At 38.4% G+C, this 26,726-nt stretch overlaps 1 protein-coding gene across 1 annotated transcript in view; it reads right to left on the minus strand.

The window, feature by feature from the left end:
* Positions 1-26,726, minus strand: part of MND1 (meiotic nuclear divisions 1) — a 43,128-nt gene that overhangs the window by 7,648 nt on the left and 8,754 nt on the right. The window contains exons 5-6 of the mRNA XM_087737341.1: positions 13,148-13,222; positions 11,203-11,317 (exon numbers count right to left, since the gene is read on the minus strand). Of these exons, the coding sequence (XP_087593467.1) occupies positions 11,203-11,317; positions 13,148-13,222 (190 nt within the window). The remainder of the gene's footprint in view (positions 1-11,202; positions 11,318-13,147; positions 13,223-26,726) is intronic.

Below are 26,726 nucleotides of genomic sequence, written 5' to 3' on the forward strand. Positions count from 1 at the left end.
GACTCTTATTATCCATTGCCTTCTGCAGAGTTATCCTTTCTCCTGCTCACAGGCTGCCCTCACTTTCCAGAAACCTTGTTTACCTTGCCGTCATCGCACTGTGACTGATTTGCGCTTCCCTACCTCTCTTGGAGAAGCATCGTTATAACATCCTGTGATGCACAATTTCTAAAATCTTTCCCATTAACGAAAGCATCTCATGCAAATAGAGTCAGTTTCTAAAGGCCAGGGTAGAAGGTGAACATAGAAATGATACACCAGTCACCCACAGACAGTACAAAAGCTAACTGCCTAGTAACTCCTACTGACATGTCCATCCACAAACTGACACCAGACCCTGATCAAGAGACTGTAGCTTGCCATTGGAGACTGTTCATGGCAATGATGTGATCAAGTGGCTTCTTCAAAGTCCATATCTGAGTATCCTTGAGACTAAGTAGTCTACAACACTGTCAACAGGGTAACTCACAACGTAGCAAGAAGAGCTTTAGAAGAACGTTTTGTAACCAAGTATTAGGCAGAGATACCTCTACGCTCTATGCAATCTTTACCTTCCCCCATGCTTCCCAAAGAGGTGTTTCCTCTTATAAGCAGAATAAAGAGCTCTTGTGTAGAAGAGTGATAGCACATCAGAATTCTGTCAACTCCTTTGAATCCAAAATAACACATCGTTCTTCCCCCATACTCGAGTATCCCACATAACACTTATCCCCATGATATTAATCAAGTCACAATGCTTCAGAATTCATGACTAAATTCAACTCAATGCATAGATATGATTTCTCATTTAAATGATATCACAAATTCCACAGAACTATCTATGCTGACATATTACTAAATAATAAAAAGGAATATCTCTTTTTACATTTAGATGCTGAATAAGTTTCGGAACTACAAGAAAAAGTGTTGATGATTATGAATCCTACCTACTGATCTACAACTACTTTGAAAAGCATAGAACATAATACACTAAGCCATTTGTTATAGAAAAATACTCAATAAATTTTGATATATGAATGAATTAAATTAGCATTTCTGTTGCAACAGCTCTGTGTGTGTGTGTGCATATATGTATATATATGCTTGAAAATAAACCTGAGCAAATATATAACATAGTGCCAGCCTTGTCTATATGGTGAGACACAGAAGTGCATAGGAAAGCTACTGATAAGCTGATCCACATCTCTGGGAATATGCTTTTAAAGGGTCTGCGATATTTGTTAGTGTGTTTGAAAAAAAAAAAAAAAGTGTCAAGTCCCATCAAGCAAAAGCTCCCTCTGTCCCATATGAAAAGGTCGCCCTGTCAAATTTCATCAGTAAGCGCACAGTGCCTCTTTGAAAAACGTCCAACAGAATTTGTCAGAATTGCTACCAAAAGACTCCTCTATGCAAAATACATGTTCTTGCACTTAAGTTTACTGCATTCACGTACTCACAGAAAAAGACCATTTACCTTTCAAGTATCCTACCTGAAATCCTAGTTGCCTAACTAAAATACATCTATTCTTCTCCAAAGAACAGAGGGAAGCTACGTGCTTACAAAAGGGAAGCAAACACACCAGCTTTCTGATTCAGGGCTCCCTGAAAACACTTTGTTTTTCTTTCAGTGGACAACTCCTCCCTCCCCACTTCATTTACTAGTAAAAGCTCTGTACTCCAGACCCATGGCAAACTGCTGCTGAACTGCATTTCGCAAGGAGGCCCATCCCAGAGCACTATGGGTTTTGTCCAGTTTGGGATGTCACTCTGCTGCACACCTCCTGTGGCACAGAAGTTGCAGAGAAGTGTCTGGAAGGCATCGCTGGAGGTCCTCCGGTTTCTGTACCCGTGACTCAATGCATGTCCACCCTTACCTATGCCACTTCCGAGGTGTTTGCAGCATGTTTTTAAGGTTTCCAGTGTTGGAGCTTTTACAACCTTTCCAGGCAATCTAGTTCTGTGTTTGATTATTGTCATCATTAGAATAGTTTGTCATCTAACTTTTTTTCCCCCTGCAATTTAAGGCTACTATTTACTGCTGAGTTCTCCATGAACATGAGCAATAGGCTATTCCTTTCCTTTTTTGAAGGAGACATAAATAAGTGAAACCCACCAGAAGCAATCTTCTTTTAAGCCCTATTTTTATAAAATTTTTTCTCCTAGAACGTTGTTACTCGATGTCTGGTCTTTTTGTTCTACTCTGAATCCTCCCTAGTTAGTTATATACCTCTCAAGTAGGATATCCAGCACTGACATAGTGTCACAGCTGAAGCCTCACTAATGCCAACTTGAGTAGAAAGATATTTCATACATCTCACTGTTGGCTATACTTCTGTTTCTGTATCTTAGTATGGCAATTTCACTTTTCGTAACAAGCATGTCTTACATTCAACCTGTAAACTACTATAAGCCTGACATCTTTTTCAAACCCTCCCCCCTTAACTATCTGCTCCAGATCACTTAGGTAACACAATATCCTTGAATGCGTATACATCCTTGCACTTGCTGCTACTGAACTTTATTCAAGGTTTTTTTAGACTTTCTTTGCAATTTGTCATGCTCATTTTGAAATCTCACTTTGTCCTTTGTTCATGCAGTCTCTTCTAGTTTCGTCATCTGCAAATGTAACAGCATATCTTCTAGTCTATTATCCAGCTCATTAATATAAATACTGACCAGATGCATGGACACGACAGACTCTATTAGAGCTTCATCGATCCTACCTCCCTTTCTGATACTGAATTGCTAATGAATACACCTGGAGTACAATTATAAAGTAGTTTGAGATTCACACTACTGCAGTTTCATCAAGATTGTGTTTCCCTAGTTTCCTCACTACAGTATCATGCAAAACTGAGTCAAAATACCAAACACAAATTTCTCCCGATCTATAAAGGTCTCTTACAGTGGCAAAGACAAAACCTCTGTGACTTCTCGGTGTTTCCAAATCATTTCTCTGTTCCGGATTTTTTTTTTTTTTTCAGATATTCTATTCTTTCCAGTAAAACTAGCTCATAAGATGTTAAAGTGAGGAGGGGAGAAAAAACATTGGAAATACTCTCAAATACACTACCAGTGCCATGATTAGTCTTGCACTCACACAACCTGCCCTGCAAAATGTCTGCGGTTAAATAGCACAGAACAAGGTATCTATATTAGGAATACACACTGATAATATATGGTCCTAATCTAGATAAACCCATCATGAAAACGTACTCTACCATTCCATAACATATGGGAGATTTCCTAACATATGAGAGTGGCAATACATTTTTTTTAAACAAGGCCAGGGAAGACTACATTTGGCAGTCCTGCAACTTAGCAATGAAGACAACAAATTAAAAATTCACAATACCTTTCCTGACCTCATTTTGCATATGGAAGTCATGAAAATATATAAACCAGTATTTTTTTAAAAAATCCCTTTCGACATCACCATAAGTTTATCAAAACAGTCTGAATGGATGGTACCACACACAACTAACCTAGCAGGTCTAACACTGGGACAGAGAAGCAAAATAATCACTCCAGAAAAGCCTTTTTGTTTCTTATAGAAATGATCTATAGATTACTTCCATTTGATGCTCTCTTCATGGCTTTAAAACATGGCCAAATGGATTGCTGCCGATTCATTTCTAAATCAAGGAGTATCATAAATGTAGTCACAAGTAGCCATTTTCCACATCACAAATTTTATCAAGTGTCTACCATTCCTAAGCAGTTCAATAACTTATGCCGTAGAGATTACTGGCTCAGACAATAAAATTATTCCCACATATTTCACCTGTCTGCCTCTCACCCTACATATTTTTTCTGCCATTCCACTATAAACAAATAAGAAACAAAACAAACAGGAAGAACAAAAATAAGCCTTGTGAGCTTTCCCATTTAATTTTGAGAAAAGGTAACTTGCCAGAGCAGCCACTTTATCTAAGCAGGGTGTTACATGTTAGCTAAAGATTTTATCTTCCAGCTGCCTCTTTTCTGAGTGTCCAAGTAAAACCCCACTGACAAAAGACACATGATTTCAAAATTCGTTCTTTTGGGGTTGTTCTTTTGTTTTTTGGTTTAGGGTTTTTTTTTGCTTAACCGGATAAAATGCAGCTTCATTTTAAAGAAAGTTGGTGTAAGTTGAAGGTTTCCAAGAAGAATAATCTTGCTAGAATCTGTTTGAGGTATGAAAACACACGTATGCATGTGTCTAAACATTTAGGACAGTTTTTCATTGCAGAGTAACCTCTTAGCTGGAGTCCAAACTTCAGGCCAAACACAGAGACAGAGAAATTCTCTGAAACACAGAAAGTTAGGGCCTTTTGCTGAAAGCCAAATGACCCTTCTGAACTTCAGCTTCCCAGTTTCAGCCAAGAGGCCCACATTTCACTTTAAGCTTTGCGCCCTAGGCATATATGTGCTGACGCATCTTAAGCTGCAGCAGTCTGTCCTGGTGGTCCTTCACTCATGATTCTTCGTGGCTGTTATATTCTCCTTTCTTTCTAAGTGCCAGAAGCTGCTCACCTGTTTACCTATTCCTGTTCCTCTCTCATTCGGTTCTTTCCAAATCCATTTTCTATATAGTTCAGCTCATTGCAGAGCTCAGAAGATGCCCTTTGAAAACTGTCACCTGATGTGCTCCTAGTTGCTCACAAGATCCCTGGTTGCTCTTCAGGGCAACTACCACAAGACAGACAATTCTGGGAGATCCATGACAAACTACCACAGGTATGAAAGCTTTCTGAAGAAGGCAGTGAAAGACTTCAGACAGACTGTTTGGTGGAAAGAGAGATTTCAAAGACCTGAGGAGAGTCCAGCACAAGACAAGGATAGAAGTACTATCAGTTCCTAACCTGAGCTGACAACTCTGACTCACTTGCTGTTAGCATTGGTGAACCACAGCACAGGAATGAACGGCCAAGGTGGGAACCCTTTAACCTCCTTTTGTCAGGGAAGGTCCTTAAACCTACCACATTATGGCTGCCGGTAATCACAGTCAGATTCTGCTCTCCAAGTGTTTGCTCCGTCAAAAGACCAGCAAGCATTTTCAATAACTGAACTGCAAACAAGCCTCCCTTGATTTTCAAGAGAAAGAAAATTGGAAGGGATGAAGATAAAGGAGCAGAAATACTGCTTAAACTTGCAATTCCTTCTCATTTGCTATGATGACTGAAGGAGCTTGGAACGCTAGTGATCAAGTACACATTTGTAATTCCACTCATTAGTACCCTGTTCCTTTTTCAACTTCACTTAACAGTTAAAATTTATGTTTACTGTTACTGTGTAGCTATGATTACAGATGAGTACTTTTATAATTTTTAGAAAGAATTAGGAATAAAAGTTACATTTAGTTTTGGTAAAGCATTTTGCTTTGTCTTTTAATGTAGCTTTGGAACAGGTAATTTAATTTGCCAACCTTCCAACTGAATGACAAGCCATTCACAGAACAGTATAGGGAGTGGAACATAAAAAAATACCTTAGCTTGATGCAGTTAGCCGAGTAAATGTGTTCTTTCATTACTGGTGCACATCTATATACATGCTGGTACTCCATGATGAAGGAGGAAAAGAAGAAGAAAAGGGGGGGGAGGGGGGAGGGGGCTTTGTGGTTTTGTTGTTATTAGTAGCAGATAGTCCACAAGTTATGTACATGAATATACATTGTCTATTTCCTGCCATATCCTCACCCAGATCTTCAGAAGATTAATACATTAAATATACCACTGTCTGACAGATGAGACTAAGTAAAAAAAGGGGTGTCTGCTTTTAAATCTATTATTTTTCTATGTACTTTTAAGCAAGTGTCTAGTTCACTCCAATGAAAGCTTAGTCTAACCCTCTAAGGCTAACATAAGCGTGGGTGGAGACACTAGTCTAACTTCAACAGAATGACTAATTTCAAATTGCAGACTCTTTTGTTAATGGTATTGATGCATAAACCATAAAAAGCACAGCTTGTCTCTCAGATGCCAGGTGCATATTTCATGGTCAGTAACTAGAAAACATCCTCTTAATTGCAAACTGAACATATTGGATCTAGAGGTGATTAAAAAATCACTCTCTCTATAAGCTTGATCTGTACCCTATTGATCTTCGTGGCACCTAGACTGGGCTTAAAATTATTTGTAGACATTCACTTTTCCAAGTGAATCATTACATTTATAAAAATAGCTACTTAATAGTTCATTAACTGAAAGCACTGACAAGGCTCTTTAGTTTAAATAACGTTTCTGATATGTTTTCTGAACAGTAGCCTTTGCCACAAAATATAAAAGGAACCCCATTAAAACATTTTGTAAATTATCAGCGTTTTGACGAATTTTGAGTAAAACTGATGCAACTCATTTTAAAGCCTCTCCATTAGCCAAGACAGTCTAATCTTCATTTCATTTCTTCACTACTGTTCCCCTTCTGGGAACAGGGACTATTCCCAGTATTAGTAAGATACCCCAAAAAGAATCTAGCACTTGGTACTAAGTTTTTGTAACATTAAATACATCTGTGTGCATAACACATTTTCAAATTGATTTGAACCTAACAGAACATAATAGCTGGGTGTATCAACACAAAAAATCCAAAGCAAACAAAAAGCCAAACCCCAAACTATGCACCCCACAAAACCCAGCAGCTAAATCAACATTACCTATTCAGCATTCAGCCTCAAGATATTAAGATGAATGAAGAACCTGTTAAAACCGGAACTATTTTTTCATACTGCCTGTATACCCTGATACAATTCTTCACAACACTTTGTCAAGCTGAAATTTTCAGTGTTTAGACACATCAGAATTAGAAAGTTTTGAAGCATCTACAATAAAAAAACCAAAACCACTTTCAAGTATATACTACATATAGCATGACATTTTCATGGTTTTCAGTAAAGTCTGGACGTTTTCCCAAAATTTGTTTTCATGCAGCCATGTATTAGTTTTAGAAAATAATCTAACCCTGAACTGGACTGGTAGTGATGCCTCTGAGATCACACTTTCAGCAATTCAAAAGGATAACTAATTGGATATTCGTGGTTTGAAATTCTCTTGCTAAAGTGTAAAAATAAATGAAGAGAGCAGAAGTAAAAGGGTTGACACCAAAATTGCTACATTACATGTGTTCTATCAGGCAGTTTGCTAATTTTTGAGAATACAGTTTGTCTAGACACGTTCAGATCACTGTTTTAAAGGCAGAAGTCTAAGACATAAAAATTACCAGTAATTGAACATTCTAAAAACACGCTAAATAAAACAGGAATGCTGACAGGCAACATCTAAGACCAGACCCATAAATATTAGCAATCGTACCACGTGGAAGACACTTACTTCAGTCAGTACGTAACTATTTCTGAGATTCCTGTCCCATGCAAAGGCACAAAGTAACCAAAGCATGGCTACTGTGAAAAAAATAGCTGAGACCCAACAGTGTTTTAATATAGTATAAATCAACATTTCTCTAATTACAGTGGAAGAACAAGAAGTTTGAAATTCTAGAAAGGTTTATTTTACAGTGAACACTGAAAATGTTTAGCTGTTTCCAGTTACAAGCTGGCCAACAACTCAGAGCAAAATCCGTATCATCTATACACAGCCAGACAAACCTTTCTATAAAATTGTCAGAAAAATTTTATTAGCTCCCTAACATCTCTCTCTGACGGGCAAAAAGAATTAAACTTATGCAGCAGATTAATCTTGATGTTACATGGCACTTTTTTTGTTGGCCTTATGAAAATCTGAATAAATTATGAACTATTGAAAGCTTGCATTCTCCGTGCCTTTGTCCTCTACCGTAATCTTTAGGGAATCTAGCAGCATCACATGTATCCAGCTTCACATACATACATATTATGTCATATAAGCCCTTCTCCTGGAGGAACAGAGAGTCTCTTCTCCATAATGGCTGCTTCCCCATGAGCATATCCTCCAGCCTACAAAAATCTGCCTCAAAGCTGAGAAACAAGGGCTCTGTCCTGTGCCAGCCGAAGCAGGATTACAAGTTTAACAGAGAAGTATAAAATCCCAGTTGTTTTGGTTTTTTGGTTTTTTTGTTTGTTTGGTTGGTTGTTTTTTTTGTTGGGTTTTTTTTTGTTGGTTGTGTTTGTTTTGTTTTTTTTTTTCTTCCAATGGCTCTTGTCAGTTTTACTGCCTTTAATGTTGAGGAAGAATTTATTACTCAATCTTAACTCACACAAGATGGCTTAAACAACATTTCGAAGTGGCAAAGACAAGCCTCAACCGCTGAACTGCAGTGGTCGTTAGAAGAAATCCATGTATTTTGCAATTCCAGATATATTTTTACAATATCCTACCTGTAAAATGGAATTATCCAAATATATCCACATGACCAGACTATTATGTAGCTTCCTCTAGTGGTCAATCCCGAAATCTTGTTTCTTCTGCCATTTACTGTAATTAATTGTTACATACAAATACTGAAATTCTGCATTCAAATGCTGTGCACTTGGGAAGGCATTAGAGTTTATACTTCAGCTCTCTAATACAAAAGCCAAGGAAATTAAGCCAAAACATACAGCAAAACATTTGTTACTGATATTAAAAGGACAAGCAGCGAAGTCAGCAAAAAACAGAGTCAGTATTTTAGTATTCTTATTTGCCCCCTTGTGAATATACATTATAGTATATTTAGTTACATGGTCAAACATGACTTTCCCACCACAAGACTCAGGAAGCAAGACAGATGTTCAGCTTTTAGTTGAGTCTTCAGATATTTGCTATAAATCATCCAAACTTTGTTTTGACCCTGGAATTAGTGTGTGTGTGTGTGTTTTAATGAGGCTCATCACTGTAGAATAGGTTTGTTTCTGCAATACTCCTTTGAGGGAAAGAGCAATTAAACAGGCACAGCAAAGCATTCACCAAATTTGAAGGCCACTGAAATCAGATGACAATTTGATACCCCTAAAATACCACAACAAAAATCAAGGCAGCTCTATGATATGGGATGGGAAATTAAGAGAGTGAAATTTTATACTGAGCATCAGAAAGATTTCCTTACAGGTTGAAGTCATTAACGAAGAAGAGGAAAAACCCAAATGTAGAAAGTGACAACTGCCCATTACAAAACATATTATATTGAACAATCCAAGTCTTAAAAAGAGTGCAACTATATAACATAACAGCCATCTCCGATTTCTGACTCAAAATTAAAATAAAGTAATTTAGAGTTAGTAATCTGCTAAAGTGATCTAACTGAAAATATTCACAAGGATTATGTTATCTAAATCGTACAGCTAGTAGAAAATCATATCACTCATGCAGTTTGAAAACGCTTTAAAATCTGTGAACCAGTAACTTTGATTACAAAGTTATTCTGTGAAACAGCAGCAGTAACTTTCATGTCTCGCTGAACACCTTCCATTGCCTGAGATTCTTTATTGCCTTCTTACACTAAAAACCATAACTTCCTGCACCTTGTTTTGCCTTTGCACTTCCCCGCATGCTGGAACAAGAGAAATGCCCCCCAACCTTCCCCCCGCCCCCCTTTCCTTTAAAGCCTGTAAAATTCCATTCAACTTTGACAAAGACATTAAGTCCCCAAAATTGACATCGCCAGTTATTCGTTTATAGATTGCCAGCAACCATGTGCACTGCCAGTGCAACAATGACTGATGAAACATATAACAAAGCAGAAACTTCTTACTCAAAGGTCAGGGACAAATTATTTTCTAAACACTACTGCATATTACCCTGGGAATCCTACAGGTGGCCCAACAAGGCTAACCTCACCAACTCCCTTAAATGCTCATTCCCTCCATAGTAGAAGCTCACAGGGAGCTTCCACACACTTTAACAAGCAAACAAACAAAAAAACCCCAAAAAACAAAACAAAAAGAGAAGGGCATGACTGAAGGAACTAACGATTACATTTCTTTCTCTTTGCCTCTTTTCAGAGTATTAGTCTCTGTGTTGCCAGCTAATGCAGCTTGCCCTAGCATTCAAGCTGCGATTTGCCCCCTTGTGCCTAGTATTCAGGAACGTGCTTACTGCGACTGCTTCAAAAGAGAGGCTTCGCAAATCACTCAGTGCCAACGCTTACTATAAGGGTATCTCTGCAGTTAAAATACCTGGCACTACGAATCCCTCTGCTGTTGGTATCTGCCTAACCTCATTCATTTTTACAGCTGGAATCAGCTGGAATGTGCCTGTTACTTGTCCTCAGGAGAGCACACAGCGAGGGATTTACAGCACAGTAACTAACCTCAGGTCTCAAGTTTGCTTATTCCCTGGCATACCATTACATCCTTGGGGAAAGATAACGCAGCTGACAAAAAATGTCACAGCCCCTCAAAATAAATAATATCTGTCCAATTTTGGAATGTGCTGCCAACTCTGTTTATGTTCCTGGCTTTCTCTCAGCACATTTCTGAAGCTGTAGACTTTGTTAGAAGAATAAAGAAAGAGAATGGTTCAGTCAAGTATCTTCTCAGAAAAAGGTCTGTGCCTGTTCCTCATCACTCTGTAATGGCATTTTGGCATTACAGCAACTGAACAGGCAGTGGTGTTTGGGTAGCAACCTAAGAGCCTAATAAATAAAACATGAAGGTTGAAGTAGAGAAAATTCAATAAAATTTCATGCATGCTTTTCGTTTTTCATGCCAAGGATCAGAATATTAAGTACATTTCAGTGCCCAATTCTGTACTGAGTATTAAAGTCACTCATCATTGCTCATATTCCATTAGGATTAGAAACTCCAACCAAAACCGAGCACGTCAGAGACAGTACAAACAGTAAGTCAACAGTGTGATACCATACGTATGTATAAGTAACAATTAAGAGTCTCTAATGAAATGCTTATGTTCTAAATAGACAAGAAAAAGTAAGTAGAAAGATACCTGTTTTGCCAGCATGGAATTGAAGGTGAATGGTAGCCAGAGACTACTCTTCCTACACACATTCTAGGGTTCAGCACACTTAGAAGTTATAGAATTAATATGGTTCTAGAAAGAACGGTCCTGATATTAATTCTAACGCATCAGAGTATTTCAATTTTAGGATTGTTTGTTAACTGCTCAGTTGCTGGTAGAGTAAATATCAATAAAAACCCCCTTATATAATACAATAGAACTTGAAAACAAATGGTCAGTGTACCTGTATTGTATTGCTTACAGCTTTGAAAAGAAAAGCAGCTGTTCTTTGGATTATCTCTGCATACCAGATTTTAAGCTAAAGAAGTGCAGACCTTTTTGTGCAAAAGTTCACTTTAAACAACATACAACTTACGCATTTCTTCAACGACGTCTGGATCACATTCTCTGTATTTGTCTATTTCTGCCTTTAGCTGCTCTTTTTTCTGCCGAAGGGCAGCAAGTTCTTCTATTAAAGCTGCACGTTCCGCCTGAGGATTCAAAGTATGTTGGGAGATATGAAAAAATACAAAAATAAAAATCAGTAATTATTGCACAGAACATTTTCCAAAAAATAAAAGATGTAAATTTAAAAGCTGTTTTCACTACTGCTGTCTGTCAATGAACCAGTTGAGCATTTTATGCACACACAAAACTCTCAGTGACACTAAATGATACCAAGTACAAACTGGAAGGAAAAAAAATTCAGGCCAAAATGGATAAACAAAAGAAAAATGTTCTACAACCTTTGAACTCGATGTGGTTTGAAAAACTCCAAACAGATCTCTTAATTGTCAGGCTTAAAGGTTAAACGATATTTAGGAGTGCCATCTTGTAATTAAAGACAGCATTACAGAAAAACCTACCATTCACACTTCCACAAATCAGGATGCTGTGTATGAACACCCTCTGAATTTATTTTTCTCCTTCTTTTTTCCACTCCATTTAAGAGCAGCGGTCTCAAAAGTAAATTCAGATATTTATGACATGGCAGTTTTGCTGGGAGAGTACAGTATCAACCTCAAACATTCTATTGATCAATAAGAATCTGCAGACACTGACTCAACATGAGCTCTCCCATAGCCAACTCAGCACATACTTCTAATTCAGTCTGCAGTTACAGCCAAACACTGTAACTGGCTGATATTCAAAGAACTCATGCTAGGGCACTGGGTAGCCTAAAAAAGCCAGATAGCATGAGTTTGTAAACCATCAGGTTTTTAGCCAATGGCAATCTCCACAGCAGCCCAGCAGTCTGAGGTGATTTTATTTTGTTTTGGTTTTTTTTTCCCCTCAAACTTCCATATTCCCAGTGCTTTTGCCAACAGTCTGGATTCAGCACATTCTGAAAATGCAGATTGGAAATCAAAAGCTTCCAGATGCTGGGGTATGGAGGCCAGCTGCTCAGAGACCTACATCATGATCTAGATTTCTCGGGACTTCTTCCTGATGTATAATCCGGAACCAAAATGTTGGAAGCATCAGCCAGAACAGGATTTCCAGGACCAATAGCTTCTTGTGACGAGGGCAGGCCACGTGGTAGAGAAGCCCAAGTCTCGAACAGCCCATTTGGAAACCTGACAAGCACAACTGCGTGAGAAACCTGCCTGTGATTCCCTGATTACAGTCAAACCCAGAGCATTTCTATAAAACATTTTGGATTCGAAGATTTGGCACTTTCCTACAAAATTCAATTCCACCTGAAAACTTCTGGCCGTCCCTGTTTATGCATTTATTTATTTGAGGTTTAACCACTTTAGACTGAACACCTCAAAACAAATCAGCAACTTAGAATACCATATGAAGTATTTCTAACTAATATGCTAGTTCATGTGTATGGTAAATATGAAGCCTAAATATTATTTTGCAGTGTTAACAGCTTCAGCATGCAAAGAGCACCAAGCTTACATGGCTGATCAGAATAGTAATTTAGAAATCTAGATTATAAGTAAGATAAAAAGAAATAAGACCCCCAACACCTTTAGTTACTAGATTTAGCAATTCAGCAACCATTGGCAACTTTGGTACATACCTCTGTGTAGTTCAAGTTTTAAGATATCTTTAAATCTGAAAAAGCCTGGAAGATTATCAGACTTCAGGCAGTCACACATTTTCTCAGCCTTGGAGCAGCCAGTTGTCAATATTTTACTTATTAATGCATGACCAACTAAGGAATAATACGTGATTTTTTTCTGTCCCTTTTTCATCTCCAGTATTTAGAATTTTTAATGGATTTCCAATGACTACATTAGTATTTACAAACTGTGCGCACTTGTAGCCCATTTCCTGGTAGGAATGCCTCCCCCCGCAAAGCAACTTACAGTATCTTCACGTCCAATTTTTGATTTCTCAATGCTTTTTTGTAAAGCCTCTTTTTTCTGACTGCTTTCAGCAAACTGATAAAGGAAACAAAAAACAAAATCGACCTATTTCAGTAACATATATTAAACATACCTATACAATGTGCATACATAGAAATATTTTTAAACAAACAGGTGGATATACAGTTTTAAGTATATAAATTTTTATATAACTTGTGTAATAAAAATAAACACAAAATAAATACAAAAGCACCCAAATATAAGTCTGAGGCTCTCAACCACAGAAAAGAATTACAGGAAGTAATTTAAAGCGTAAGAAATTTTCACTCCTGTGGCACATAATCTTGTTATGTACTGCATGTTCAGCACGGGACCAAAATCCTATCTCATGCCATAATCTGGCATCTCTATGCAAAGGACTCCATGACATGGAGGCTTTGGATTAGATGATTTCCTTTGGTCCTCTTCCAGCTCTCCTTATTCAGTGGAAGCAGTGACAAAAGCAGTAGCAGATGCACCTGCTCAGCTGCTGCTACCAGTCCTCCCAAAGTCTGGTAGGCCATTGGTATGGCCCAAATCCCTTTTGCATACTGGTGAATAGAAGCCTCTATAGCTCAAAGGCATGTAAAGCCATGGCCCCCTTTTTCTGTGCTGCACTCACACAGAAGTGAGTTCAGAGTTCCCTCCCTGCAGGCCTGAGGCAGAGGAATCTCACAGAAGTCGCATCTCACAGGGCTGGTATGAATACTCCCTCCATTTTGCTGTTACTCCAGGAGGAATCATTCATAAAGAGAGATCTCTGTCCATTAACCTGCCACCCATCTTGAACCAGGCCCTTCCAGTTTAGTTGGAAGTTTTCCAGAGACACTTTGGAAACTCTTAAGCTGAGCAGGATGTATGACTCACCCCTCAGGGACACAATAATCAGCATTAGCCAAAGCACCTTGAAATATTAAATGAGATGAATGAGAATGCAAAAGAATAGTCTAATAAAATATAGTTTGGAAACTAGTTACTGCATTTGAAACCAACATAAAAGAAAAAAAAAACGGAAGAAACAATAGTATGCTTTGTAAGTACTCACTCTTTGGTTTGGCTTTAAGATGTTCTGAGCACCAGTCAGGTAGAAAACTAGCATATCAGACTAATCGTGAAGACGATGAAGGTGGCTGTCAGAGCCCAGGTTTCATTCTGCCTTCCTCCAAAAACCCTCACATGAAGCCTCCACTTCTACATTCCCTTTCTCACTGAGGATCCCACTAAGTGGAAAAGCATTCCTAGACGTTTCTTGCAATCCCTAGCCCTGATAATTTAACCATATAATTTATATTCTCATGGAGCTGAAACACCAAGACCACATTCATACAATGCAAACAGAACTGTTCCAGAGCTATAATCACTTCTCAATTTCTATTTAAACCCATGTTCCGTCCATATTTTCAGAAATGCATATCAAACATAAATGCGTGATAAATATCAGGTAGAGCTTACTGCCAAGTCTTAGAGATCAACCATAAGTATGTGTTCATGCATGTGTGAGCATACAGACAGACAAGAAGGTCTCCTTTCAAACAGAATGTTCTGGTTTTTCTTCAATTTATATAGAAATTACACTAATGGTAAGGCATATGTAATTTGGGGAAAAATATGTCCAGCTGTTTACTTATAGCTCTCAGTGCAAGTAACCACAGAGGCAGTGTGGGTTTCAGTATGTGGCTTGAAGTATACCAACATCTTAATTTTGGTGGATAGTTAAACAGTACTCTTTCTGGGCTTTCCACAAAATTCTTAAAAAATTAAGTGTGTTAGTGCCCACATTATGCCATACTAAACAGAAGTATACAGTTCAGTAGAGGACAAGTACTTAGGTGCAGTTTGCAGTTCATGAAGCCCAGGGAAGACAGACACCAGAGCACATATCGTTCAGTATCTCTGAACAAAGATTTTTTTTTTTTTCTGGAACGAAACTCACAGAGGCAGCAGAGAAGCCAAGGAGCTTATCTAGGCCCATATACCACAAGTGCAAAGAATAAGCCAATGCTTTCTGCAAAAGAGGCCGTAAAGGTGTCTCTTTTCATATTCTTGAAGTTCTTTAGGAATGTTTCTGTATTCTCTGAAATGGAAGCACAGATGGAGCTCTCAGGGAATTGCAATAAAATCATAAAAGCTGTTTTCCAGCTTGGAAGCATGTTTCCCAGTATGGCATCTTATTATTTTCCTGGTCCTCTATATTCCATAGCATTTAATCATGAAAGAGACAGTAATGACAAACATTGAGAACTACAGAAATTTCTTAGATTCTGACCTATATAACATGCAAGGTTGCCATGTCACGAGGTTAGATGATCTTCCTCTGTCTAAAAGCAATGATGATTTTTATATAATTTTATTCAAGATTTTGCTTTCTTCTTTCTCAGATTTTAATTTCTTCTTTTTTTTGGTTTGTGTTTTGTTTTTGTTTTTGTTTTTTAATTCTGTCTTCACAATCAAGAATTTACGAAATAAAATGAAACCACAGCTCTTTGTCAATTATTTAGAAGTCACAGTGGGTATTCCCATGACAACAAATAAAAGATGAGGATAAGGAAAGGAACAGCAGAAGAGCAGAAGGAGGCAAGATATTGAAAAAAAAACAAACATAGGACAAGGATGCAAAGGGCAAGGAACAGATGGCCAGGGTCTGGGCAAGGAATCTATGATGATGGGAGAAGCAGGAAGGCTTGGATACAGAGGTGGGAACACAGATGAAAATAACTGTACATGAAAGAAGGAAAGACAGTCAGCAAGGACAAAGGAGTCGGAGGAAAGAGGAATACAGATGATACAATACTTAATTGAGAGGTAAGGGCAAATGGCAGATGACAGGTTATAGGGCATTAAAAGAAAAAAAAAAAGCAGAATTTGCAAGTGTTGTGTACGTATGACAGCAGAGGATCACATCTGGCCAAATACAGTGACTTACTTTCCCACTCACCAGCTGTAGAAAAGCGTGATTGTAAAGGAGCACAGTAGCAGATGGAAGATTTCAATCCTTGTAGCAACCTTGGGACATTTTTCAAGGGAACTGGCAAATAATTTCTCAAGGAACATTAACCACCCTGAGAGAAATCTGACTCCTGCCAATAGCAGCGAGATTGATCTGGAGAAAAAGCTACTTATTGTCTCCCCTCTGTGTTTCTTAAGAGAGAGGTCTGGTCTGACACACGAACAACCTTCTGCCACAAGTGTAACTGACCAGGTGTGGAAAACAAGCGCAGACAGAGATATTCTACTGTCCTAGAAACTTTCGTGTCTCCAATCTGTCTGACTGCTCCGAATCAGCACATGATTAAGCAAGATGCAGGAAAGCTGGAAAAACGTCATCTAGGGGAAAGCTGTTCAAAGAAGAAGGGGAGACTAAATAATTAAAAGTTAAAAACTAAAAAAAAATTCTCCACATGAGCACTTTTGGTGTTTGCAAAACATGGTGGGAGCCTACAAGACAACAGATTAACGAAGTAACTAACTAGCATCTATAAAACAGGGGAGCTGGGAAACAGTTCCTGTAATTTTACAGACCACTGCGGTCAATTAACTGACCACGGGCCTAGCTTCAACACTAATTCAATCCAAAGTCCCCCAAGGGGATGTTCCTTCTTACTTTGCAAAGGTCTCGCAATGTTTAGCTATACATTTGTGCAGCAGTTTGCACGTGCTAAGTGCTACGTGCTGATGATAACCATCAGTTCCATCACAGGCCCTGCGGTCTGGTTTATATCAAAGGATACAGATTAGATGTACACAGGTAATTTATAATATACTATGCACGCATTATTACTAGGGTTCCACTTCGGCAAGTCGGTGATGTATATTTGGAAGAGGAACGTTAAACCCTGACACACAACAGCAGCAGGCTTCAGTGCTTTTCCTTCTCAAAACCTGCCTGATGCTGTCCTAGCTCTACACGGCTGGATTTTCATTCTCCAGCAAAAGTTTTTGTTGGTCGTATTCCTTCTGATTCCTCGTTCTTAACCACTCTAACCACCAATATCCCACCAAACATGTAGCTTGTCTCTCTAGGATATTAAAATATCTACAAACCTGGTGTAAGCCATGCAAACACAGACCCTAGTATGTGCACTGGACAAGAATCAAACCAAGGTCTCATATGCTAACCACCAAGAGCATTCACAGCTGTTATCCCACTGTCATTATGGTCTTAAAGAGAAATGCCCAGTTTTCTTTCGGCCAAAACACTCAACCAAAAATGGTATTAAAAACTACTGCTATTGTGAGCACTGCTCACTGTGGCATTACAGAAGAATTCAAGACATCCATTTTTTAATTGTTTGTAACTTTGCAGAGTTATTTACTTTGGGTTTGAAGATCACTATGCTTTATTTCAGGCCAGAGGCAAGGGCTTGTTTGCTTTTAGCTTAAACACAAGTAGTTCAAGAGTTTTAGGGTGACATTTGCAGTAGATGGGTATATTTCTTTCCTATGTTAAACCTAACCCACCACTGAAAAACTTAAATGGAATTGACAGAAGGCAGGGAGAGAAAGTACTTCAAAGCATTCCTCTAGATTTTAAAGAAAGATAAAAAAATTTTGAAGCCAGAAAGCAGACTAATAATATAGAGAGAGTAAAAATGCAAAGAGTAACAGCCAAAGAACAATCTGAAAATATTGAAAACAGACCTGTTGTTAAAAGAAAGGCATAGAACACTACTAAAAGAAACCACTCTGCAATCACTGTTGACTAAAACAATAAAACTTAAAAGAGAAGGAAAAAAAAGCACATCAATGTGCAGAATTGGTTTCTAAAGTACTACACAAAGTAAGCATACAGCTACTTCCTTTACATATACAGTCACAAATCCATAGTTGCCAGGGCCTCCAAACACACAGAAGTAAACTTTTAAGTTAGCTAATTATGCTCGCAGTGGAGTAGAGAGTACTGCCGTGGACTGCAGTACTGACACTTCTGCTCTGCTCTCAGGATGCCTGCGTACCGCTCGAGAAATGCCATTTTTGCATATAATCCATCCAGTGAGCTGAACTACAGTCGGATCAGGTCCCAGGTTCACTGGGACTTTATTCAGGGATGTGATGTACTTTAGTGAAGCACAGACAGCAAGCACACACTTGTTATGTAAATACAACTAAAAGACCTTTTTCTTTTTTCTTTTAACATTCGTGAAAGGAGGAGAAAAGAAACATGCAATGTCCTACCCCAAGTCATTGCAAGACACTTCAGCAATATGAAGTAGGGAATCCTGTTTGCTGGGAATTAGGTGCATGAGAGAAGCAACTGGGAGACTGTAACGGTTCAACAAATAGAGGTAAGAACAATAGTAGAGATTAAAGCAATATAGAATAAGAATTTTTAACTCTGAAATTGAAGAATAGACAACAAATTTTTTTCAGCAAGAGAACACCATAAAATGGATGGGAAACAGACGGCAGAAAAAGAGAAGAGAGTTAGGGCCCACCATATTTCTATACTCACAAGAATTTTTTTTCTTAAGTACCACATTATAGGTATACTGGAGAAATGTTCAATACAAGAACTCTCTTCTCTTCAGGCATGCTACAAACTTTATCATAAAAAGATTACTTCATTTTTAATGCAATCTTTGAAAGAGTCAGTTCAAAAATTTGGGAGAAGGTAGGGAATAAATATAATTTTCCAGAGAAAAAGCAGACCCAAAACAAATTATATTTGCTATTCAAAATGAAGGGCTGGTGCACTGATTCTTTTAAGTGAATAATTCTTGTTACAAAATATCATGCTATTAATTCTGCCAGTGTGCCAGTTCTATGTTTTTAAAGAAGTACTGAAGAGGTAACGAGTGGGTATTTTTTAGTTTTGGATTGTAACTTATGTCAGTGATAAAAAAAAGTATCAGGTGCTCAAGCTAAGTAAGTTAAGGTTTTTTCAGGGAACTAACTAAACAAATATCTGACTCTCCATACAATTGTCCAACAAAGCACTATAAAGATTCTTAAAAAAAGAGAATTCTGAAGTTAGATCTCTGCACTCATAAGCAGTATTTATATGTTTTGCTAGAGTATTCATGTGGGTAATACTAATTTACTTGCCCCTCCCACAAACACAACACATTTTGTGTTTCAAATTAAATTTAGGCCTATAACCCTGACTTATTTAGCATGCTAACACATGAGAATGAGACTGAAATATCACATGGTAAATTAGGCATGGCTCTATTCTCAGGTCATGTTGAGTATGAGATGAGTCCTTCTTCCTGCAATTCCTTTTGGATAAAGAAAACAGAATGTGCAGGGTATCCAGAAGAAACAAATGAGGAGTTCCCCTTCCACTGGAACCTTCACCCATCCATGTGCAAACCTTATATTGCTAGCTGCAGTTATTTTAAAGATTATTACTATGTAGTAAACCCCTCTACATTAAAAGTAGCTTTTAATTCAATTATTTTCCATCCTTTTAGATTTGCCATAATAGTTAAAGTTTACTTAGAGAAGATGTCTTGCCATGAGCTTTTGTGTTTGCTTCATTCATGTGCAACACCATTTGGTAAGTACTAGTTATGCAACAGAAAATAACCACTCCAGGCCAATCTCCCTAATAGACAAAAGGTGAAAGAAACAGTTGTGCGGGCTCAATGAAAGAACTGAATTTCTCTGGCTGCTTTCAGAGTTGGCATAATTGGCATGACCTGAGGGACAGATGGCTGTCTACTCAGATACAAATACCAAGTATGCCCAACCCACCTAAAAAAAAAAAAAGGAAAGCTGAAACGACTCATTCTTCAACCCTGTTTCACACATGCAAGCAGCCTAATAGGGCAAGCTGAAAGAGCCAAAAGGCATTCGCATGACTGACAGAACTATAGAAAATTTTAATACCTGGACATGAAGGATGCTTGTTACTGCACATTAGTGTATTTACTAAACCTGCGAAGTCCAAGGTGATAGTTAACGGGTTTGTTCAAGGCAGAAAGAACACTGAAAAATATTTTCCCTTGGAAAAAGGGAAATAAAGAAGAAAAGTTCTGATTTTTCCCTAAAGGGCTTTTAAAGATTGCTATCCTAACCAGCTGGGCCATACACTGACAATGCCTTCGGGGACTAAGCACAGACAGTCCCAAGTTAAAACACAATAATCATCTGATATTCCCCGAGATCAAGTCCTGCCTAAAGACAACAAAAACCAAATCAAAACTTTATTCCACAGACTTTAACAAAAGCCCAAATTCTACACTGAGATATTATCAGTAAAATGAAAAGCCTCAGTAAAATACATCTCTCAAATTCCAGAGTTTTGACAGCACTCTTACATATTCACTCTTTATGCCAATTTCATCGTTTTTAAGTAATGCTCAGACAGATAACCAAGTCATCTCAGATTCCTGATACAAAGAATAGTCTTTGATGGAACTACCATGTGTTCAACAATAACGAGCTATTTGACTATGACGAGAAAGACCTTTCCTCTAAAGTCTCCCTGCTTCAAATTAACTTCACACATTTTGGTTTTATACTCTGGTTTTGTATTGGTTTTATTTCATTTCTTTCAGACGAGGAAAATGCTATGAAGTGAGACTTATAGAATTGCATGCTAGTATTTTTATTTCTGCATGCATGCTAATTTTCTGAAATAAAATATGCTATATTAATTGAATGACAAGATTTTAAGGTGAAAGTCAGAGTTCAAATTAAATAAGATCACAACTCACCATTTCCATCAAATCCAGCTTTGAAAGTAGTATTGCCTCCACCTTATTGCCACGCTGGAAGCTCCTGGCCTTACAGCAGAGGCAAACTTACAGGTTTGCCAGACAGCGCAGGACATCTAAGCCTTTAAACTGTCTCAGGATGCTGGGTTTCTGCTAATACGCTGAACTGTCACTCACACCTGCCATGCCTACTGTGGGGCATGGGGAGATGTGCAGGGCTGCATCTGTGCCAGATTTGACTGCGCTTCTGGAGCGAGAGCCCCATGTTTATTCCCAACTTCTTTGCATTTCACGTCAACAGTTTCATTGCAATGTCAGGAATGGAGCCAGCAGCCAGTATGCAAGCCTCTTTGAAAAGGAAAGGTAAACTGTGTGATGACATTAACTAAAAAATTCACAGTTTCACAGAAAACACTGTTAGAAAAAGGTAGTATTTTTTCCTGCATTATATCGGAATGAATATATAATATACACTACTGGGGCACAGTAACAATGCATCCTTTTTAATGTAGTAGGATTCTTCCTTCAAACCCACTTTATAATCTTTACAGTTACTACAGAGCCAGCTTTAGAAAAAAAAAAAATTGCTCTTAAATCATGCCAATTTTAGCTTATGCTCATCAAGAAGGCAGGAAAGGAAAACCTACGCTTCACAGTTGCCATCAGTCTAGTTACATATTAACAGCTAGTAAAAGGAAAGCATGAAATTCAGCTAATGAACACCAAATTATGAGGCTGCTTAATTCTAACAGAAGCCTCCAGAGCACTGTATTTTTAGAAGTCTGCCATGACAGCAGTAACTAAGCATACCCTCCAGGGCTTTGTAGCATGCCATTAAACATAATTCCAGGAGGCTCTAATAAGTTACAGCATTAGAAGAGTATTCTCTGCTGGACGTTTTAGGACTTACTATATTCAGAAACATTTCAAGACATCAACATTTTTTAAATGCAAGATGCAAAGAGGTAACAAAAACCCTGGACTGCTTCAAATAAAACTTTATTAGCATCTTCCAGGAGACTGATCCAGGGAATAAGCTTCACAGGATCAACAAACAAATAAGCATAGATATAATCAACATATTCTCAATGTTTAAATGATGCAAATTCTTAGCTGCTTGCTTTTAGGATACTTCTTACTGCTACAACACCCACTGGATGGTATGAAGTTAGCTAGCCATACCATACCAGCTTCACAGTTGGCCATTTCTTTATGTGTCTAGTCCTTTATTTCAAAGAAAATGTACACATCTGTGAAAGGCTGCAGGTTGAAAATAGGGAGGGGTCACTAATTGCCTCTGTTGGGAGAGTCATTACTATGTAAGGCAGGGGGGGAAGGTAAGCCAGAAGGGACTGGAAGCACCCAGCAGACTGGGGCTGCAGATTATCAAAACAGCCAGGCCAATCCAAGGAAGAATAAATAAATAAAGTAGAAAGCTAATGAGATTTCATCAAACATGAGGGAAAAAGAGAGGCCCAGTCTGGACATAGGAAGAGTGCCGTAACTGCTTAGTCAACACACCGGGATCCTGCCTATATATTACAATGCGCATTAAAAGAGAGAACTCTTCAGCAATCAGACTTTTATTTTTCCTGCAAAGGGACAATTTATTACTTTTTCTGCAACCTAATCAAATTAAATTGTAAGCATACATGTTAGAGACAAATGGCTAAATAAATCATTCCTAACACAAGTCACATGCATTAGTTGCAAAAGTACTGATGTACTTCTCCGGTTTTAGAGGACAATTCTTTAACTATGCTATCTATTCCCTAACATTCATAAAATTCATACTAAAAAGATAGCCCTAAGCTTTTCTAAAAGGTATTTCAGCAAAGCTTAAGACCATGATAAACCTTAAGACACTTTATGCATGCAAGTCCTTTATGGTCAATAAATATAAAAAGTATTTTTAAAAACATACTGAATAATGAATTACTACAGCTATTCAATTGGTCATAATGTGAAAATCTTGCACCCCAAAAATAAACTGTTCTATGTACCTCTAGGGATAGCCCATCACGGCCACAAGGAGAAAAAGCAGTGAGACCCCCCACATTCAAAACCATTGACAGAGGCTGAAAAATTGAAATAGAGACCTGAGGCATGTAAGGAACTCTGTTAAAGGCTGATCCACCCTCTACTGAGGATGCTGCTAGGAAGCAGTGCAAAAAGCTTGCTTCACAGCACCAGGTCCCACAGGCACTCCCTGGCTGATTCAAAGCACCAGCCAGGGTACACATTTGTCCAACATCTTCAGCACCGTCACCCAGCTCCAAGCACCATCAGGCCTGTTACCCCTCACTGAACATCTGTCACCTCCACAGATTCGTACCTCAGTTCAGGACTGGTTACTTTAAGCCAGCCACCTCTGAGCAATTGTACCTACTTGCAGTCCAGAATCAATCTCCGAACTGTGTGGAAATACACTGACAATTGAGTGAGTCAATTGGATCAAGGAAGGGGCTGCTCAGGCTGAAACAATGTGGACAGCAGAAGTTCCTTGTGCTTCAGTCAGTGGCCTCAAGCAGTCTCTATTCAGCAACTTTCCATGCAGTAATCCAGTCACGCTATTTGAGGAGGAAAAATATATCTGTCTAAAAGGATAGAAATAAACCAAGCTGCATCTTGAAAGAACTTTCTCATAGTTAAAACTCAAAATTTTCTGTGTGCATTCTGAACAAATAAGGTTCTCTCCTTTTAGTTATGTTGTCAGACATCTCCAGGAGGCTTCAAGCCAGATTACTCACCAATATGATTATTTTTTTCCATTAACTATTTTCAAACAATGTGCATTCCTAACAAAAGCACTTCCTAATATAGCATTCCCTGAGTCTTTCTTTTTTTCCCCTAATAAAATAAATCCTTTCTCTTTTCATATTTCAATGCTCATAAGTACAAACAATTTGGTACATGTGAAGTCACTCTATTTCGACAGGTTCATTGATGGTTTTTGTTTTGTTTTGTTGTTTTTTTTTTTAATTTTAAATCTAGCTGCCAAAGGAGAGTTAGGATGTACTGACTTCTAAATTCTTCCCCTGGCTCAATAAATGAGTCATGGGAAGTGAAAATCCCTCCTCTTACCAACCCTAGGGCAGGGATTTAAGGAATGAAACATCAACTAATCCCTTCCATCTTAACTAACACTGGCCCAATGCAATGCTTAGCGGGAGAAAAAAAAAATTGCCAGAAACTCTCCCCAAGTCTCTGTTGCTCACATGTATCTTGAAGCAAGCACAGGGAATAGCATAAAAAGTCCATCCTGTATCCTGCTCTAAAAAGATTCTGTTTAATCTTTGTTGCAGTACAAGGTGACACCATCCTGCTCTCAGTCTCAGAAGAACAGCAGCTGTAATACCGTTTGCTGTTAAACTTTCCCTTGCAAAGCCTAACAATACAAAAGAATAACCCACAAGAAAGCAATGTCATGAGAAATAAGGTCAGTGAGACAATTAACAATAAAATGGTGAAATGAACGGTTTTGAACTGAACAGTGAAATGAACTGTCACAAAACCAGATGTCGTAACCATTACGCGTGATGGAGCCCTGCTTTCCTGAGGATGGCTGAACACCTGCCTGCCGATGGGAAGGAGTGAATGAATTCCTTGCTTTGCTTTGCTTGCACGTGCAGCTTTTGCTTTACCTATTAAACTGTCTTTATCTCAACCCATGAGTTTTCTCACTTTTTCTCTTCTGATTCTCTCCCCCATCCCACCGGGGGGGGGGAGTGAGCAAGCAGCTGTGTGGGGCTTAGCTACCAGCTGGGGTTAACATGACACCAGACTGGGGAAAGGAAGTAAACTGGTTGTTTCCTCAAGCTACTGAGTTACAGTGCTCACAGTAGTGTCAATAGTTACACTAACAACAGCAAGATCTTTGAAGAACTTGGTATTTCAGGTCCCTATCCGTTAAAAATGTTATATTATGCTGTGGCAATCCTCTATGGCCTTATGGTTCGAGCATAGACCCCTGTCATACTGAATGCCAGACACTCTTCAATGTCACCAAGGATCACTGAAATTGCTTCTGCCTCCCTTGAGCCCTGTAGTGTCAGTACTAAACCTGCCCCATGCAACTCCAGCCAGATCCCCCCAGTCGCGCTGGCTATGGCAGACAACGTGCTGGAGAGATGGGACACTCCTTATGGCTTCTGAGGGTTGTGGTCTGCAGACTCATCAGCCCTTGGGTGAAAAAGGCCTCACTGTTACTAGTTACTTTAACTAATACTTCATTCAAGCCACTATAAAGCAAAATGCGAATGAGCATTAATTCACTTTATCTAAACCAGACGGCACAGTTGCAAGTGTTTTACCAAAGATGTAGATGAAAAAAATGAAAGAAAACCTGAGCTGATTCTGTTTATACTAAGGTTACTTTTTGTTTGGTTTTTGTTTGTTGTTGGTTTTTTGGGTTTTTTTTGTTTGGTTGGTTGGGGTTTTTTTGTTTGGGTTTTTTTTGTGTGTGTGTGTTTTGTTTTGTTTTTTTTACAGAAAGGTTTCTCTTTTCCTCACTCACTGATACACATTTCCTACCTGATAAAACTGTTGTGAAGGTTTTAGTTGCATACATGCCTTCTCTTCTTCAGCAGGTAACAGGTCTTTCACATTCATATCCCTTCTGAAGCAACACGTGCATCAGAACAGCACAAAAAACAAACATGCAAGGGGGCTAATTGTATGAAACATATTAGCAGCTCTTGCCCGAGATTGAACATGACTGTGATTAACATGCTGAAGTTGCTCATCTCCAGTCTCCTCATTTTACGCATGCTATGAAATCAACAAAAGGCAACAGAATCACAAATAAATGATGCTCTTTCTGCTTACATTGCATAGGTCAAATTCTTTGTTAGTTTAATAAAAACCCTAAGCTTCCTGTATTGTTATGCCAAGAATAAACAACTCATTTTGTCAAAATATAATTGACCATAGGTAATTCAAAACTTCAGAACCTGACTGCCAGGAAAATATTGATAAAGAATAAAACCGCATCCTTTCACTTCTTCTTATGTAAGAAAAAAAAACCCAACACCCTCTCAGTAAAGCTTCCACAGTTCTCTCGACATGAAGTTCCATTAAAAATTTCTCCATTTATAAACCTTGTTAAAACAATACTTCTCAATCCACACCCTTGCTCTAGTTTCACCATCTCATAGCTGTACTGATGCAACTACAAACTTGTCTAACCAAAATGCAATTTCCAACATCGTTTACTTTTTCAAGTGGTCCAATTCACAGCTGCATAAGCATAACCAAGAGGTGAAGAATAAGCATTTGGCAGAAGGCATAAACCTTTAAAAGCAGTCATGCCTCTGCAAAATGCTACACGCACTAAAGAGATTCGCTGTCCTTGCTTTTCAGAAAAACAGGAAGAAGTCTGAACAGTAACCCTGGGTTAGAGAGCAGCACCAAGATCCTAACCCTAATCAGATCAGCACAAGATTTGCCATATAGGTCAGTTCAGGGGTTTGAGCCCCTCTCCAAACACCTGCACCCACAAAAGCAAGTGGAAAGATGGGGGCAGAGGTGGGAAGCTATGTCAGCAGAAACTTTATTTCAAGCATTGGTTTTAATTGCCATATTTCTGCACAACGCGATCATGCTGATGATGTAATAAATCCTTCCTGAAAAAATCTAGGATATACACAATGACTGTGAAGTGTAACTTTAAACATCCAGACAAAACTGGCTTGCTCTTCGTCATAAACACTGAGTCAGACTTCTTTGCTCCTGAGTCTCTAAGTTGGGGTGTGGCTCAATAACCACTAAAAAATCTGAAACAAAAATTTTGTTTCAAGAACAGTTCCTAAACCAGCCTCCCCATGCTCACAAGCTCTGTAAGAGGCAGAGGAGCTATGAGCAACTTTGCTAAAACATTATGA

Source organism: Nipponia nippon, unplaced genomic scaffold, assembly GCF_047370975.1.
Source record: "Nipponia nippon isolate SJK-2023a ecotype South Korea unplaced genomic scaffold, ASM4737097v1 scaffold_6, whole genome shotgun sequence".
In the NCBI taxonomy this organism is placed as follows: Eukaryota; Metazoa; Chordata; class Aves; order Pelecaniformes; family Threskiornithidae; genus Nipponia; species Nipponia nippon.